This window comes from Bos mutus, chromosome 4 (assembly GCF_027580195.1).
Source record: "Bos mutus isolate GX-2022 chromosome 4, NWIPB_WYAK_1.1, whole genome shotgun sequence".
NCBI classification, from domain to species: domain Eukaryota; kingdom Metazoa; phylum Chordata; class Mammalia; order Artiodactyla; family Bovidae; genus Bos; species Bos mutus.
Window position 1 is genome coordinate 76,359,563 of NC_091620.1, and position 16,872 is coordinate 76,376,434.

General features: G+C 37.3%; 1 protein-coding gene across 7 annotated transcripts in view; it reads right to left on the reverse strand.

Moving 5' to 3' along the window:
* MAGI2 (membrane associated guanylate kinase, WW and PDZ domain containing 2) overlaps positions 1-16,872 on the reverse strand; it is a 1,472,905-nt gene that overhangs the window by 497,380 nt on the left and 958,653 nt on the right. For all 7 annotated transcript variants that reach the window (XM_070369681.1, XM_070369676.1, XM_070369674.1 and 4 more), the window contains one exon: positions 4,992-5,071. In XM_070369681.1, coding sequence (XP_070225782.1) covers positions 4,992-5,071 — 80 coding nt within the window. The remainder of the gene's footprint in view (positions 1-4,991; positions 5,072-16,872) is intronic.

Below are 16,872 nucleotides of genomic sequence, written 5' to 3' on the forward strand. Positions count from 1 at the left end.
GTAGGGAAAATTACTAGACCATTCAGGTATGACCTAAATCAAATTCCTTATGATTATACAGTGGAAGTGAGAAATAGATTTAAGGGACTAGATCTGAGAGTGACTGATGAACTATGCACTGAGGTTCATGACATTGTACAGGAGACAGGGATCAAGACCATCCCCATGGAAAAGAAATGCAAAAACGCAAAATGGCTGTCTGGGAAGGCCTTACAAATAGCTGTGAAAAGAAGAGAAGTGAAAAGCAAAGGAGAAAAGAAAAGACATAAGCATCTGAATGCAGAGTTCCAAAAATAGCAAGGAGAGATAAGAAAGCCTTCCTCAGCAATCAATGCAAAGACATAGAGGAAAACAATAGAATGGGAAAGACTAGAGATCTCTTCAAGAAAATTAGAGATATCAAGGGAACATTTCATGCAAAAATGGGCACAATAAAGGACAGAAATGGTAGGGACCTAACAGAAGCAGAAGATATTAAGAGGAGGTGGCAAGAATACACAGAAGAACTGTACAAAAAAGATCTTCACGACCCAAATAATCACGATGGTGTGATCACTCACCTAGAGCCAGACATCCTGGAATGTGAAGTCAAGTGGGCCTTAGAAAGCATCACTACGAACAAACTAGTGGAGGTGATGGAATTGCAATTGAGCTATTTCAAATCCTGAAAGATGATGCTCTGAAAGTGCTACACTCAATATGCCAGCAAATTTGGAAAACTCAGCAGTGGCCACAGGACTGGAAAAGGTCAGTTTTCATTCCAATCCCAAAGAAAGGCAATGCCAAAGAATGCTCAAACTACTACACAATTGCACTCATCTTACATGCTAGCAAAGTAATGCTCAAAATTATTCAAGCCAGGCTTCAGCAATACGTGAACCGTGAACTTCCAGATGTTGAAGCTGGTTTTAGAAAAGGCAGAGGAACCAGAGATCAAATTGCCAACATCTGCTGGATCATCGAAAAAGCAAGAGATTCCAGAGAAACATCTATTTCTGGTTTATTGACTGTGCCAAAGCCTTTGACTGTGTGGATCACAATAAACTGTGGAACATTCTGAAAGAGACGGGAATACCAGACCACCTGATCTGCCTCTTGAGAAACCTGTATGCAGGTCAGGAAGCAACAGTTAGAACTGGACATGAAACAACAGACTGGTTCCAAATAGGAAAAGGAGTACGTCAAGGATATATATTGTCACCTTGCTTATTTAACTTATGTGCAGAGTACATCATGAGAAACGCTGGACTGGAAGAAGCATAAGCTGGAATCAAGATTGCCAGGAGAAATATCAATAACCTCAGATATACAGATGATACCACTTTTATGGCAGAAAGTGAAGAGGAACTAAAAAGACTCTTGACGAAAATGAAAGAGGAGAGTGAAAAAGTTGGCTTCAAACTCAACATTCAGAAAACAAAGATCATGGCATCTGGTCCCATCACTTCATGGGAAACAGTAGAAACAGTGGCTGACTTTATTTTTTTGGCTTCCAAAATCACTGCAGATGGTGACTGCAGCCATGAAATTCAAAGACACTTACTCCTTGGAAGGAAAGTTATGACCAACCTAGATAGCATATTCAAAAGCAGAGACATCACTTTACCCACAAAGGTCCGTCTAGTCAAGGCTATGGTTTTTCTAGTGGTCATGTATGGATGTGAGAACTGGACTGTGAAGAAAGCTGAGCACCGAAGAATTGATGCTTTTGAAATGTGGTATTGGAGAAGACTCTTGAGAGTCCCTTGGACTGCAAGGAGATCCAACCAGTCCATTCTAAGGGATATCAGTCCTAGGTGTTCTTTGGGAGGACTGATGCTAAAGCTGAAACTCCAGTACTCTGGCCACCTCATGCGAAGAGTTGACTCATTGGAAAAGACTCTGATGCTGGGAGGGATTGGGGGCAGGAGGAGAAGGGGACGACAGAGGATGAGATGGCTGGATGGCATCACTGACTCGATGGACGTGAGTCTGAGTGAACTCAGGGAGTTGGTGATGGACAGGGAGGCCTGGCGTGCTGCGATTCATGGGATTGCAAAGAGTCGGACACGACTGAGCGAATTAACTGAACTGAACTGAAGTGGAAGTTTAAAATAAGCTGCTGCTGCTGCTGCTGCTAAGTTGCTTCAGTTGTGTCCGACTCTGTGTGACCCCATAGACGGCAGCCCACCAGGCTCCCCCGTCCCTGGGATTCTCCAGGCAAGAACACTGGAGTGGGTTGCCATTTCCTTCTCCATTGCATGAAAGTGAAAAGTGAAAGTGAAGTCGCTCAGTCGTGTCCCACTCTTAACGACCCCATGGACTACAGCCTACCAGGCTCCTCCATCCATGGGATTTTCCAGGCAAGAGTACTGGAGTGGGGTGTCATTGCTTTCTCCGTTAAAATAAGCTAAAACCCCTGAAACGCACCACAGATTTTTTTGTGGTTTTGCAGTGTCAAGTAGAAAAAAAAATTAACTGTTGGTGTTCAAGAGCTATTCAGGGGCACGCTCCACATGGACCCACTAGACCACGTTTGATCCTCTGGACCAAGTCCAGCCTGCTCCTATATTTTTTATGGTCCAAGGGGTAAGTAAACTGTTTATACACTTCTAAATAATTGAGAAAAAAACAAAAGAAGAATAATATTTTAATTGGTAAAAATATATAAATCTCAAGTTTCTGTGTACCTGAGCTACGTTTATTGAAATAAATCCATGCTCTTTATTTATATATAGATTTTGGCCGCTTTTCTAAACAATGAGTAGCTGCAAAGAGACTGGGTAACCAAAGCCTAAAGTATTTACTACCTGACCCTCTATAGAAAATATTTGCTGACCTACAATTCTGGGTGGGCAAACACTGTGAGAAAAAAGCAAACTAGATGTAGACTGGGTCTCACCAAAGCTCAGTCCAACCTCATGTTGACCCAGTTCTGATCAGATTAAGGTAATTAGCCTCCATTCTATCTCCCTAGTAGAAGAAGGATAAATCTTTGCCAGTGAAACATATTATCATCTTAAGCCTCTACATTTTTTAAACATATATTACACATATTTCAGCAATTCAGAAAATTACTACCATTTTTTATCTGAATTGACTTGTGAAACATATAAAGAACCTTGTCTTAACTAGTAGACTCAACACCAATGCATTAACACTCAATATTTTAAACAATTTTAACCTAAATAATTTAAATAAAAGAAAACGAAGTAAAACAGAAGCAATATTATGACAAAAAGGTATTTTTCTTGTTAATAAAACCTAAGCTATGTGTCTGGAACAATAGCATTTTATCTAGATATTAGTTTCTATTGTAAAATACTCCAATAATATATGAAATAAAGTCTGTGGACTACTTATTTTGAACAAAATGAAAAACAGTAATTAACCAGTTATAAAACCATTATGAGCTATAGGACTCTATTCTAGGACTCATTTCTTAATGGCCAATGGATTCAGAGATACTGGTATATTTTAGGCATATACCATCCTGAAAAGACAGACGAGTATAGATATAGGAGAAACTGATAACATTGAAATGTTATAGTTATTCAAAATGTTAAACTCACATCTCTCCCGGGATTTCAAGATTTGACTTTAATCGCCTTTTATAATGAAAAAGAACAACTCAGAGAATAACAAGAGAGCTGAGAAGTTCAACATGTTAAAGAACTGCAAAATCACTGAATTTATCTGTGGCATAAGTAAATTGTAACTCCTAGATATAGCAGATCAGGTCATTTTAATTTATAACCAATGATACTTTGCAACACATGTCTTATGGGTATCAATGAAATGTACCCTAATTGTGCTCAAAATCTCATGTCACAATATAATTGTAAAAAATTCACATACATACAGCTATACTTGTATACAGAAGGCATACAGATATAGCTATGAATATAAAATTAAAGTGATAAAAATTAGAGACTAATGCATTCAAATACGTATGTGTAAATGTATACTGATTTTTTAATTTAACCCAGTTGTATAACCAACTTATGAATATTTACCATATAACTTAAGAATGAACAATAGCATCTTGATATTATCTGAGACAGAATTATGTCAAAATTAAAGGACTTTCAGAATTACAGACCGTAAAAAGTTGACTTTCTAAAAGCTTTTTAAAAAGTGTAAATATTCTTCATCACTTTCCTCACTTTTAAGAGCTCTTCAATGATGAGATGTCTCTGAACAAGGCTCTAATAATTTGATCAGATAAAAACTATGAATGTGTTCAAATAATGAATCTTCAGGAGTATATGATATTTATCATTTTAGACAAATTGTAAGTACTCTTTCAACATTAAACTCAATAGTACAAAACTTATAAGTATCATCAGTAACAGATTTCATCTATATAATTTACTATAAGAGAACAAGGTTTTCATTCATTTAGTCATCAGGATTATTGTTAAAAACCCTTCACATAGATAAAAACAGTTGATTTTCAAGCAAGTTATGCCATTACATTGGGAAATGTAAAAAACTAAAGATAACCCAGCACATTCATGCAATTAATTGTATTTAAATGCTTGGTTGAAAGAAAGAATATTTACATATATCTTTAAATCATGGATTCATTCCTTAGTAACTATTAGAATGTTATGCCTCACAACACAAAAATAAAGTATTACTTATAGTTTCACAGTACTTTTCTCTATACACCATATTCAATTCCAATGAAAAGATCAGAGTACTCAGAGAGACATATTGCAAACAAAAACTCCCTAGTAGGTGGTGGAAAGTAAGGCCAGGAGTCAAACAGAACCCACAGAGATGACAGAGCTCTGATATCCAGCACAGTCACCTTACAGAGAAAAAGGAAAACCACATGGCACTGCTGAAATGCCGAGTTAATTCTCTCTCCTATCTGAGCACTAAATATTACAGCTTTAAAATTGTCTCAATCAGAATACAGTTTCTTTAGACAAGACTCTCTTTTAAGAAATAGACACATTATTGAAGTGCAACGGCAAAACACCATAAAAACTTAAATAACTTACCATTTTCTTTGCACTCTTCTGGAGGTTTAGCCTTTTTCGCAAGTCGTGGATCCAGCCATGATGTTGTCTTTGTGTTATGGCTGAAAAGAAAAGAGATCACTCTGAACAGACACATACTGAAAGGAATCACGTTTATTCCTTAAGAGGAAAAAAAAAAAAAAACAGGGTTAGACCAACAAAATTGCAATCGATACACTTAATTTGCTTACTGGTTCTAAGTAGCCCTGAAGGAGGTGTAAGAGTAATTGTGCAAGGCAGCTGTAAATTTGGCAACCTCAGCTCCCTGTCCTCAAAGCAGCTATTTTTATTAAAATCAACTAGAATGTTGCCAAGTTAACCTCATTGAAAATGCAGAACTCATCCAGAGCAAAAGGAATTTATTACAAATACAGGATTCTCCAGTTGGAAGAGCACAGGCTGAAGGCTCTGATACTATTTCCTGAGTTTTGCAAAAGAATTATTTTCATCTTAAATCTGTCCTTCTCATAAACAGTTGTTTTGTTACTCTTTTAACTACAGAGTTGGCAGAGGGAGTACAAAAGTGATACAAATTATAGCATGTTCTTGGGATTCCTACATTTTCTCAAAAAGTGATTAATAGCAATTTCATCAACCCACATTTAGCTATCTTCCATCTAAATACTTTCAATCCAGCCAGGGGGTAAAAATGCTTGTATTCTAGCATTTCTGAATGGAATTTCTGGGAATTAATAATTTTTAATGATAATTCTGTTTTTAAAAAAATGATCTCTGGGAAGTCTTGCAAAAATCTAAAAAACAAAGGAGAGATGTTTTTAGAACAGTGTCTTTAAAAGAGGTTCTGGAATGACCTGCACTGGAATCATCTGGTGGATTTAATGCATCTTCTGGATCCTCATAGAACTACCAAATCAGAATCTTTGAGGTGAAGCTGCGAAATCTCCATCTTTGGCTAGCACTCCAGGTGATTCTTATACAGTCTGTGTTTGAAAACTACATTATGAATGAACTACATTATGGTTATGAATAGCTCATAAGCATACAGTGGAGCTAAACTATTTGCTGTGAATAGCTGTCTCAAGTTATCTTATCTGTCAATAGACAAAATATCAAGGAAGTGACATCTGTGAGGACTAAAAAGAATGATCAAAGTCACAGATGTAGAAAAGTGAGGTTTGTATAGAAAAAAGTTAGAATGTAATATGAAAGGGAAAAGTGGAAAATAGGTTAGAAATATAAATTAAACCCATATAACAAGATCTTCGAACACAGATGTAAGGAAGTCAAAATTACAATTATGATGTCAATTCACACGTATTGTCTGTTTCTTCAATGAGATTTAAATATATTTTATCATATTACAGTGTTAGCTAAATAATCTGATGAATCAATCTGCACTTAAAGCACAGTTCAGAAAAGTTTCCCAGGTAGCATATTTAATAGCAAACTTCTAGAGATTAAATGCCTACTTAATGAAGGGAATTTCAAGGCAGGAAGGAGGAGAGAATGGGTTAAGGAGGGCAATGAGCAAATGATTCCAGAGTGTTAAAGCACTGTTCAAACAGTGTTTTCTGGATGATCATATGTTTGCCCAAGTGCAGAGCCATCTCCGGTCTGAGAACCTAGACATTAATATCCTTGGGTCATGAACTTTCTGCTCTTAAAAAAGATTCCCTTTTATTTCTGACTTACATGTGGGGTAAAGAGAAAACACTTTCCAATCATTTTCTTCATACTTAGGAACTCCTCAATAATTGATCTTTCTGAGCAGGACTCTAATAAATCTGATGAGATAAAGTCTACGAATTTGGTGAAATTATAAACTGGTGGGAGGGTATGCTAGCTTTTATTTTCTCCACATGTGACTTCTGTAAAGTAGTATCTCATTCTGGTCCTGATCTGTAGTCATATCAACATCATCTAGTCTTTTCCTCTCAGTTAAAGACTTGATGTCTATGGACAGAATGGGGGTTATGACTATCCTAATGTGGGGAGAGTGGCACTGGGTTCAGTGCTCATTGATCCCATTTGAAAAATAAAGTCACTGTAAAGATGCACTTTATAGATATGCCTCAGTTCAAAGTGTATATATATATATATGTGTGTGTGTGTGTGTGTGTGTGTGTGTGTTGTTCAGTTCAGTTGCTCAGTTGTGCCTGACTCTTTGCGACCCCATGAACCGCAGCACACCAGGCCTCCCTGTCCATCACCAACTCCCAGAGTCCACCCAAACCCATGTCCATTGAGTCGGTCATGCCATCCAACCATCTCATCCTCTGTTGTCCCCTTCTACTCCTGCCCTCAATCTTTCCCAGCATCAGGGTATTTTCCAATGAGTTAGCTCTTTGCATCAGGTGGCCAAAGTATTGGAGTTTCAGCTTCTACATCAGTCCTTCCAATGAACACCCAGGACTGATCTCCTTTAGGATGGATTGGTTGGATCTCCCTGCAGTCCAAGGGATTCTCAAGAGTCTTCTCCAATACCACAGTTTAAAAGCATCAATTCTTTGGCACTCAGCTTTTTTTATAGTCCAACTCTCACATCCATACATGACCACTGGAAAAACCATAGCCTTGACTAGATGGACCTTTGTTGGTAAAGTAATGTCTCTGCTTTTGAATATGCTATCTAAGTTGGTCATAACTTTCCTTCCAAGGAGTAAGCATCTTTTAAATTCATGGCTGCAGTCACTATCAGCAGTGATTTTGGAGCCCAGAAAAATAGTCAGCCATTGTTTCCACTGTTTCCCCATCTATTTGCCATGAAGGGATGGGACCAGATGCCATGATCTTCGTTTTTTGAATGTTGAGTTTTAAGCCAACTTTTTCACTCTCCTCTTTCACTTTTGTCAAGAGGCTTTTTAGTTCCTCTTCACTTTCTGCCATAAGGGTGGTGTCATCTGCATATCTCAGGTTATTGCTATTTCTCCTAGCAATCTTGATTCCAGCTTGTGCTTCTTCCAGCCCAGCGTTTCTCATGATGTACTCTGCACATAAGTTAAATAAGCAAGGTGACAATATATATCCTTGATGTACTCCTTTTCCTATTTGGAACCAGTCCATTGTTCCATGTCCAGTTCTAACTGTTGTTTCCTGACCTGCATACAGATTTCTCAAGAGGCAGGTCAGGTGGTCTGATATTTCCATCTCTTGAAGAATTTTCCACAGTTTATTGTGATCCACACAATCAAAGGATTTGGCATAGTCAATAAAGCAGAAATAGATGTTTTTCTGGAACTCTCTTGCTTTTTTGATGATCCAGCAGATGTTGGCAATTTGATCTCTGGTTCCTCTGCCTTTTCTAAAACCAGCTTGAACATGTGGAAGTTCATGGTTCTTGTACTGCTGAAGCCTGGCTTGGAGAATTTTGAGCATTACTTTACTAGTGTGTGAGATGAGTGCAATTGTGCGGTAGTTCAAGCATTCTTTGGCATTGCCTTTCTTTGGGATTGGAATGAAAACTGACCTTTTTCAGTCCTGTGGCCACTGCTGAGTTTTCCAAATTTGTTGGCATATTGAGTGCAGCACTTTCACAGTGTCATCTTTCAGGATTTGAAATAGCTCAACTGGAATTCCATCACCTCCACTAGCTTTGTTCATAGTGATGCTTCCTAAAGCCCACTTGACTTCACATTCCAGGATGCCTGGCTCTAGGTGAGTGATCATACCGTCGTGATTATCTGGGTCGTGAAGATCTTTTTTGTACAGTTCTTCTGTGTATTCTTGCCACCTCCTCTTAATATCTTCTGCTTCTGTTAGGTCCCTACCATTTCTGTCCTTTATTGTGCCCATCTTTGCATGAAATGTTCCCTTGGTAGATATGTGTTGATGTCTATGTTTTTATGTGCTACCAAAAAACTTGGGAGGTAAGCAAGGAAAATAAACTTCCCTTCTATTTACCCACACCTGCTTCTTCCAAATTCTTCCCCTATTTTGGAGCAAAGTCATTTCTAGGTCTCTAAGATGTATTCACAAGAGGACACACATCTTTAAATAAGTATGAAGGCGACATTACTAAGCCACTGCAGGCAGTCAAATTACTATTTCTATACCGCTCCAACATGGGTCTCTAATGCTGTCTAATTTAGTAGAGACTCATGAATTTCCTATTTTTCCTGAGTTTATATAAAGCATTTCATTACAGGATGATTTTTTCAGGTTGAACTAGCATTAACCGTGTGTCACTTTAATACATTTTGACAGATTGAGTCTCTTATAGTTAACAGCATTCTTAGCTGATCCTCTGAACTGATTCTGAAAGAAAGTGGGTTGTAGTTACCTCCAGTAATTGTCACAAACATCTCATGAATATACAGCATGGTATTTTCCATCAGTGGCTCTCACAAGCCTTGTAGTTTTCATGCTTCTTTAAGATACCTTACAAAGGGGATATTTTTAATGCATTTGGGAGACAACAGACTAGGTGGCTTTTCCACTTTCTTAAATTATTTAATTTTTAAACCTCAACAATTCCACTTGAAAATAAGATTTGACATTGGGCAGGAGATTGTGTAAAAGGGGACCACTAAGGGATTTTTCACAATCTGCACACCATCCTTCCTCAAGAGTTAAGAATGTGATTTCCTGTCACTTTCATTACTGAAGATGCAGAGGCAGATGAAGATGCAGATGCAGATGTAGAACACCAAATTTCTGCTTTTCCCCAAATTGTGAGGAGCATGAATAACAAGAAGGTAAGATGCTAATTCTATATAACCCTGTATTTCAATACTAGTTTCTTCGACAGAGACACATACACATATATAGGCTGCCTTTGCAAAGAAACTTTTTCTAGTTGAGGACTGAAATACATATTTTCCAGGAACTTTGAATCACAGTAATATACTACTCTGTATATTTCTATGGAGAAGGCAATGGCACCCCACTCCAGTGCTCTTGCCTGGAAAATCCCATGGACAGAGGAGCCTGGTAGGCTGCAGTCCATGGGGTTGCGAAGAGTTGGACATGACTGAGCGACTTCACTTTCACTTTTCACTTTCCTGCATGTATTTCTATGTCTAAAGTTAATGTGATGATTATGAAGAGTAAGAGATCAAGTGGAGTCAGTAGCTATTCAAGTTCTATCACTGTCATATATTAAAACCTTAAGGAAAACCTTAAAAAATGGTATATCCAAAAGTCTTTGATGTTAAACCATCAGGAGGACTGGAGTAAACCAGAAGTGAAATTTCATTCAGCCCTGCAATTCTAGTTTAAATTCACATCAGAATGGCCTTGAAGACATGTGATAGGCTGACTTGTAATGAATTTGAAATTTCTGGATAATTTTTTAGTTTAACCTTTTCCAAATTGACAAAAGCAGCACAATAAATAATAACATCTTATCTGCCAAGGAAACAGTCTTCTCATACAGAAAATGCTTCCCTTTAACAGGAAAAGCTGCTGACATTATGCCATACCACTGCAAAGTTATTCTTATTATCTTGTAACGTTTCCTGATTGCCTATTTTGTCAGGGACTGTGCTAGAACTTCCATAGCATCACTTCATTTAATGCAAAAGAGTCTTTGCGGCTAGTATTTTTAACTCCATTTTACAGAAGAATGAAGGCTGAGAGAAGATGAGTGACTTGCCTAAGGATACACGCCTAGTGCATGAGAGTAGAAGAGCTGGCATTATACAGATATATCTAACTCCCAACGCCAAGTTTTTTTTTTCTTTAATGATCTGAAACCAGAGACATAATAAATCTAAAACTTTTCTTTTTATACAGAGATGCTTTATTTCACTCTCTTGGATAACAGTTAAAGATCTTTTTCCCAGTTTCATAGCCAATGGTTTACAAACTGAGACTTTTATCTCCTTTGTGAGAATAGTAATCACTGATTAAATTCCTTTGTGTTGAATGACTTGTACTTGGTATTATATTAAATTGTACATGCATAGAGATATTATCATTAAGAATATTTTCTCCTTATAAACTTGAATTCTCTATTCAAATCATTTAAAATCAAATTGAATATTTTTTCCAGAATAGTCTTACAATGGTGATATATATAATCTACAGGTGAATATTGAGTCATAGAGGTTATAAAGAATTAGGTTAATAAATAAGCTTTCAAATGAGCAGAGTATTTATTAGGAGTAAAACAAAATTTTCATACAGGTCATGCCCACTCTATCCTCTATTCTTTTTTTTTTTCATTTACTCTATGTTTTTCCAGTTGGGCTCAAACCTGTTAATGGTTTCCTAGGTATATAAAAGGCTCTATGTTGACCCAATTCAAATCCAATTTTAAGACAACTCCTCTTTTCATTTTTCTCTTCCTTCTGTTTTCTTTTACTCTTTTCTTCCTACCTTTGTACTGACACTGAAATCAAAATAATATTTTCACTACTGCACAAATACTAGATGGCATTTCATCAACTGAAATTTGGTTAGTGGATAAGAAACTTTTATTATCAAATATATGCCTTTCCTTTGCACTGTTTTCTTTAAAAAATAGTAACAGACTTAAAACAATGATAAACACATTGAATTTTGAAAGTTCTCCAGAAAAGCCAATTCTGAATCTTAGTTTTTATTAGATAAACTGCATTTTCATCTTGGGAAATACTACCCTGGGAGAATAAAAAGAGATTGAACTCAATAATATTTGACAGCATGAAACATAGTAACAAGGTAAACAAGGCCCAGATAAATATTTTAGAGTCCTCTGAGCATTTAAGATGCATGTGAATGTTAAAATTCTAGTAGTTGTCACATATGTTCAGAATCAGGAATAACACAGAGATTACTGGCTGTATTTTATGTATTTTTAAAAATTAACATTAGTTTTTAAAGGAATATAGATATTTACATTTCATATAATAGTAAAGTCCTCAGATTGATTATGTCACTTTCTGAAGTATTTTGTCTTCCTTCTTGATCATTATTTCAGAAGGAAGAACTATTGAACAATGACTGGACACATCTAATTGATAATGAACAGTAGAAGCTTTTCTTTTTAAGACTTTCATTGTACTGCTTAATCTTTTCTATTTATACATTGATAATCCACATAAAAATTGTCAATGACCTTTACAGTGGTTATCTGCTTCCTAAATAATATTCCTAAAATTTTGTTAAGCACATGAATTATGAGCTTGTCATCATATTGCCTTTCATATATTTAGAATACATTTTTAAAAGAGGTTTTATTATAAATTTATCCTGGATATTATGAGTGTTTGTTGCAAACTATTTTGTCTGGATGCTTATTTTCTGTCTGGAGACTGCACTAGAACCTTGTACAGAGAAAAAATATTCAATATATCTACTGCTATTGTAAAACAAATAACAGAGAGTAAGCAAAGACCAGATGTTGGTATATGCCAAGTCTAGACTGAGAAAACATTTAGACTTTACCAAAAAACCAACTTTTCTTTCCAGTAAATTTCTAAAATATTTCGTTTTCTTTCAATAAATGAAAGTACTAAATTTGTTGAAAATGGGAATTGGTGATTTACTTAAAACTTAAGGAAATATAGAAATAGCAACAACGGATGAAATAGATCACATGTCTTATTTAGAATTTGGGAAAGCATGCATATCCAAGACATGTTCCATAGGTATGATTTTCAGTTTCAAAAGCTTGCTTTTAAAAATCTATTATTTAAGATGACATAGTGTTCACTGCTATTCGGGAAGATGTTAGTAAACAAATAGGTTCTTGTTACTGTTTTGTTTTTTGCCAAAGCAATAGCAGTCTCTTTTATGTCACTAACTAAACTGACTCCCAAACAAAGAACTAATTTAATGGGATTCCCAAAGCATGTCAATCCAGATTAACCCTGTGGCAGCAATTCTTTATGGAACGTTTAGCCTCTGGAACAGTAAATTCTGGCTGAGAAACTTATAAAACAAATACTATTTGTAATATAAAAGTCTGTTTTTTTCTTTTTTTTTTTTAGCCAGTGCCTGTTTACATATTGGAAGTAGCATGGGATAATGTCAATGGCTTTGCAGGGTCACAAAGCTGTAAGACCTCGGGAATGTTAATTTGTCCAAGGTGCCTCAGAATCTCATGTATAAAATGGGAGTACCTCAAATGCTTCAAAGGGTCGTCAAGAGTTGAACACGACTGAGTGACTATCATATAATATATGTAAAGAAGGCACCATGGCAAATTAGTTAACAGCAAGGACCCTGTAGCGACATTTTGCCCATGAAAATATGGAAGTATGAATGTTGTCAGTTTTGTTGACCACTGTAATCCCAGGGTTTAATAAAATAGTTCCTAGAACACAGGGTGTGCCCAATAAATATGTGTTGAATAAATGAAATCAAAGCATCCTAGTTTTGTCATTTCCTGGTTATATGACCAAGGCAAGGTGCTTACCTCTGTAAGTTTTAGGTTCCCAAAATGAGAAATCAATAAACACAATGTAAATGATTAACATATTAGTTTTACTGCTAAGTAAGCTGAACACAGACTGTAAAATGTAGGCACTAAATACGTGGTAATTATTATTACTAATTTGAATGTACAATTAATATACTATTTAAAAAGATAATATTAATGAAGAAGATATTATGAGTTAAGGAGACTATTGGTTTTAAACAATAGTATACACTTGAAAGTCTTAAAAATTGCTAAACATAAGACATTATAGGGATTTTGTTGCTCAGTGGTAAACAATCTGCCTGTTAACGCAGGAGATGTGGGTTCTATCCCTGGGTCAGGAAGATCCACTGGAGGAGGAAATGGCAACCCACTTGAGTATTCTTGCCTGGAAATTTCCATGGTCAGAGGAGCCTGGTGGGCTATAGTCCATGGGGCTGCAGTCAAACACGACTGAGTGAATGAGCACAAGACAGAAATGCTTTAAAGCCATGCTTGGAAGAGTACATTCTCTGCAATTTAAAATTCTGTTGTTTAAAAATACTTGTTCAGATACTCACCTTTTCCCATTAAATGTCACTGTAAGTGATAAAAGGAATCTGCTTTAATTATTCAACAAAAGATGGAGTCTTGAAGACTGTGGGAAATAATTGTCCCATTTGTTCAATATTGAGAACAATGATAAAAATTTCCCTCATCTTTTATCTGCAGCACTTATAAAGACCGAGACATATAAACTACTTGTCAATACTGAGTAAATAAATAATTATTTTAAAACATTGCATAGATGACAAAAATTAAATTACTCTTACCTTAACTCAAAGGTTTTATATATATATATTTATAAATATATATATATAAATACATATATAATAAGGAACTAAAGGGGAACTAAAGAACAAGAGGGGAACTAAAGAATGTCTTGATGAGGGTGAAGGAGGAGAGTGAAATAGCTGGCTTAAAACTAAATACTGAAAAAACTAAGATCAAGGCATCCTGTCCCATTACTTCCTAACAAATAGAGGCGGGAAAAGTGGAAGTAGTGACAGATTTCTTCTTCTTGGGCTCTAAAACCACATGGATGGTGGCTGCAGCCATGAAATCAGAAAATGTTTGCTTCTTGGCAGGAAAGCTATGACACACCTAGACAGTGTGTTGAAAAGCGGAGACATTACTTTGCTGATGAACATCAGTATAATAAAGGCTATGGTCTTCCCAGTGGTCACGTATAGTTGTGAGAAAGTGAAAGTCATTCAATCGTGTACAACTCTTTGCGACCCCATGGACTACACAGTCCATGGAATTCTCCAGCCAGGATAGAGGAGTGGGTAGCCATTCCCTTCTTCAGGGGATCTTCCCAACCTAGAGATCAAACTTAGGTCTCCTGCATTGCAGGATTCTTTACCAGATGAGCCACAGGCGAAGGCCAAGAATACTGGAATGGGTAGCCTGTCCCTTCTCCAGCAGATCTTTCTGACCCAGGAAACAAACCAGAGTCTTCTGCACTGTAGGAGGATTCTTTACCAACTGACAGTGAGAGCTGGACCATAAAGAATGCAGACTATCAAAGAACTGATGCCTTTGAACTGTGGTACTGGAGAAGACTCCAGAGACTCCCTTGGACAGCAAGGAGATCAAACCAGTCAATCTTAAGAGAAATCAACCCTGAATATCCACTGGAAGGACTGAAGCTGAAGCTCAAACTCCAGTATTTTGGTCATCTGATGAGAATAGCTGACTCATTGAAAAAGTCCCTGATGCTGGGAAACATTGAGGGCAGAAGGAGAAGAGGGCATCAGAGGATGAGATGGCTGGATGGCATCACTGATGCAATGGACATGAACTTGGACAAACTTCAGGAGATGGTGAAGGACAGAGAGGCCTGGTATGCTACAGCACAAGGGGTTGCAAGGAGTTGGAAATGACTGGGTGACAGAACAACAACAATATTTTAATACATACTTAAATGAACACTTCATTTAAGCATAGGTAGAATTCTATTCTACTCAGAAATGAAACTGACCTTTTCCAGTCTTGTGGCCACTACTAAGTTTTCCAAATCTGTTGACATATTGAGTGCAGCACTTTAACAGCATCATTTTTAAGGATTTTCACAGCTCCATTGGAATCCCATCACCTCCACTAGCTTCAGGACCATAAATAGCATTAAATAGCTTTAGGACCATAAAGAAGGCTGAGGGCCAAAGAATTAATGCTTTTAAACTGTAGTGTTAGAGAAGATTCTTGAGAGTCCCCTGGATAACAAGGAGGTCCAACCAGTCAATCCTGAAGGAAATCAACCTTGAATATTCATTGGAAGGACCAATGATGAAACTGAAGTCCCAATACTTTGGCCACTTGATGCAAAGAGCCAATTCATTGGAAAATACTCTGATGCTGGGAAAGACTGAAGGAAGGAGGAGGGGACAACAGAGGATGAGATGGTTGGATGGCATCACCAATTCAATGGACATGAATTTGAGCAAACTTACATGCTAGCAAAGTAAAGCTCAAAATTCTACAAGCCAAGCTTCAACAGTATGTGAACCATGAGCTTTCAGATGTTCAAGCTAGATTTAGAAGAGGCAGAGGAATCACAGATCAAATTGACAACATCTGTTGGATCATTGAAAAAGCAAGAGAGTTCCAGAAAAACATCTATTTCTGCTTTATTGACTCCGCCAAAGCCTTTGACTGTGTGGATCACAACAAACTGTGGAAAGTTCTTAAAGAGATGGGTATACCAGACCACCTGACCTGTCTCTTGAAAAGTCTGTATGCAGGTCAGGAAGCAAAGTTGGAACTGGACATGAAACAACAAACTGGTTCCAAATCAAGAAAGGAATACATCAAGGATGTATATTGTCACCCTGCGTATTTAACTTATATGCAGAGTACATCTGGAGAAGACAATGGCACCCTACTCTGGTACTCTTGCCTGGAAAATCCCATGGACAGAAGAGCCTGGTAGGCTGCAGTCCATGGGGTTGTTAAGAGTCAGACACGACTGGGCAACCTCACTTTCACTTTTCACTTTCATGCATTGGAGAAGGAAATGGCAACGCACTCCACTGTTCTTGCCCAGAGAATCCCAGGGATGGGGGAGCCTGGTGGGCTGCCGTCTATGGGGTCTCACAGAGTTGGACACGACTGAAACGACTTAGCAGCAGCAGCAGCAGCAGCAGCAGCAGCAGCAGAGTACATCATACAAAATGCTGGGCTGGATGAAGCAGAAGCTAGAATCAAGATTGCCAGGAGAAATATCAATAACCTCCGACATGCAGATGATACCATCCTTATGGCAGAAAGTGAAGAAGTAAAGAGCCTCTTGATGAAAGTGAAAGAGGAGAGTGAAAAAGTTGGCTTAAAGCTCAACATTCAGAAAACTAAGATCATGGCATCCAGTCCCATCACTTCATGGCAAACAGATGGGGAAACAGTGGCTGACTTTATTTTTGGGGGCTCCGAAGTCACTGCAGATGGTGATTGCAGCCACAAAATTAAAAGACACTTACTCCTTAAAAGGAAAGTTATGACCAACCTAGACAGCATATTAAA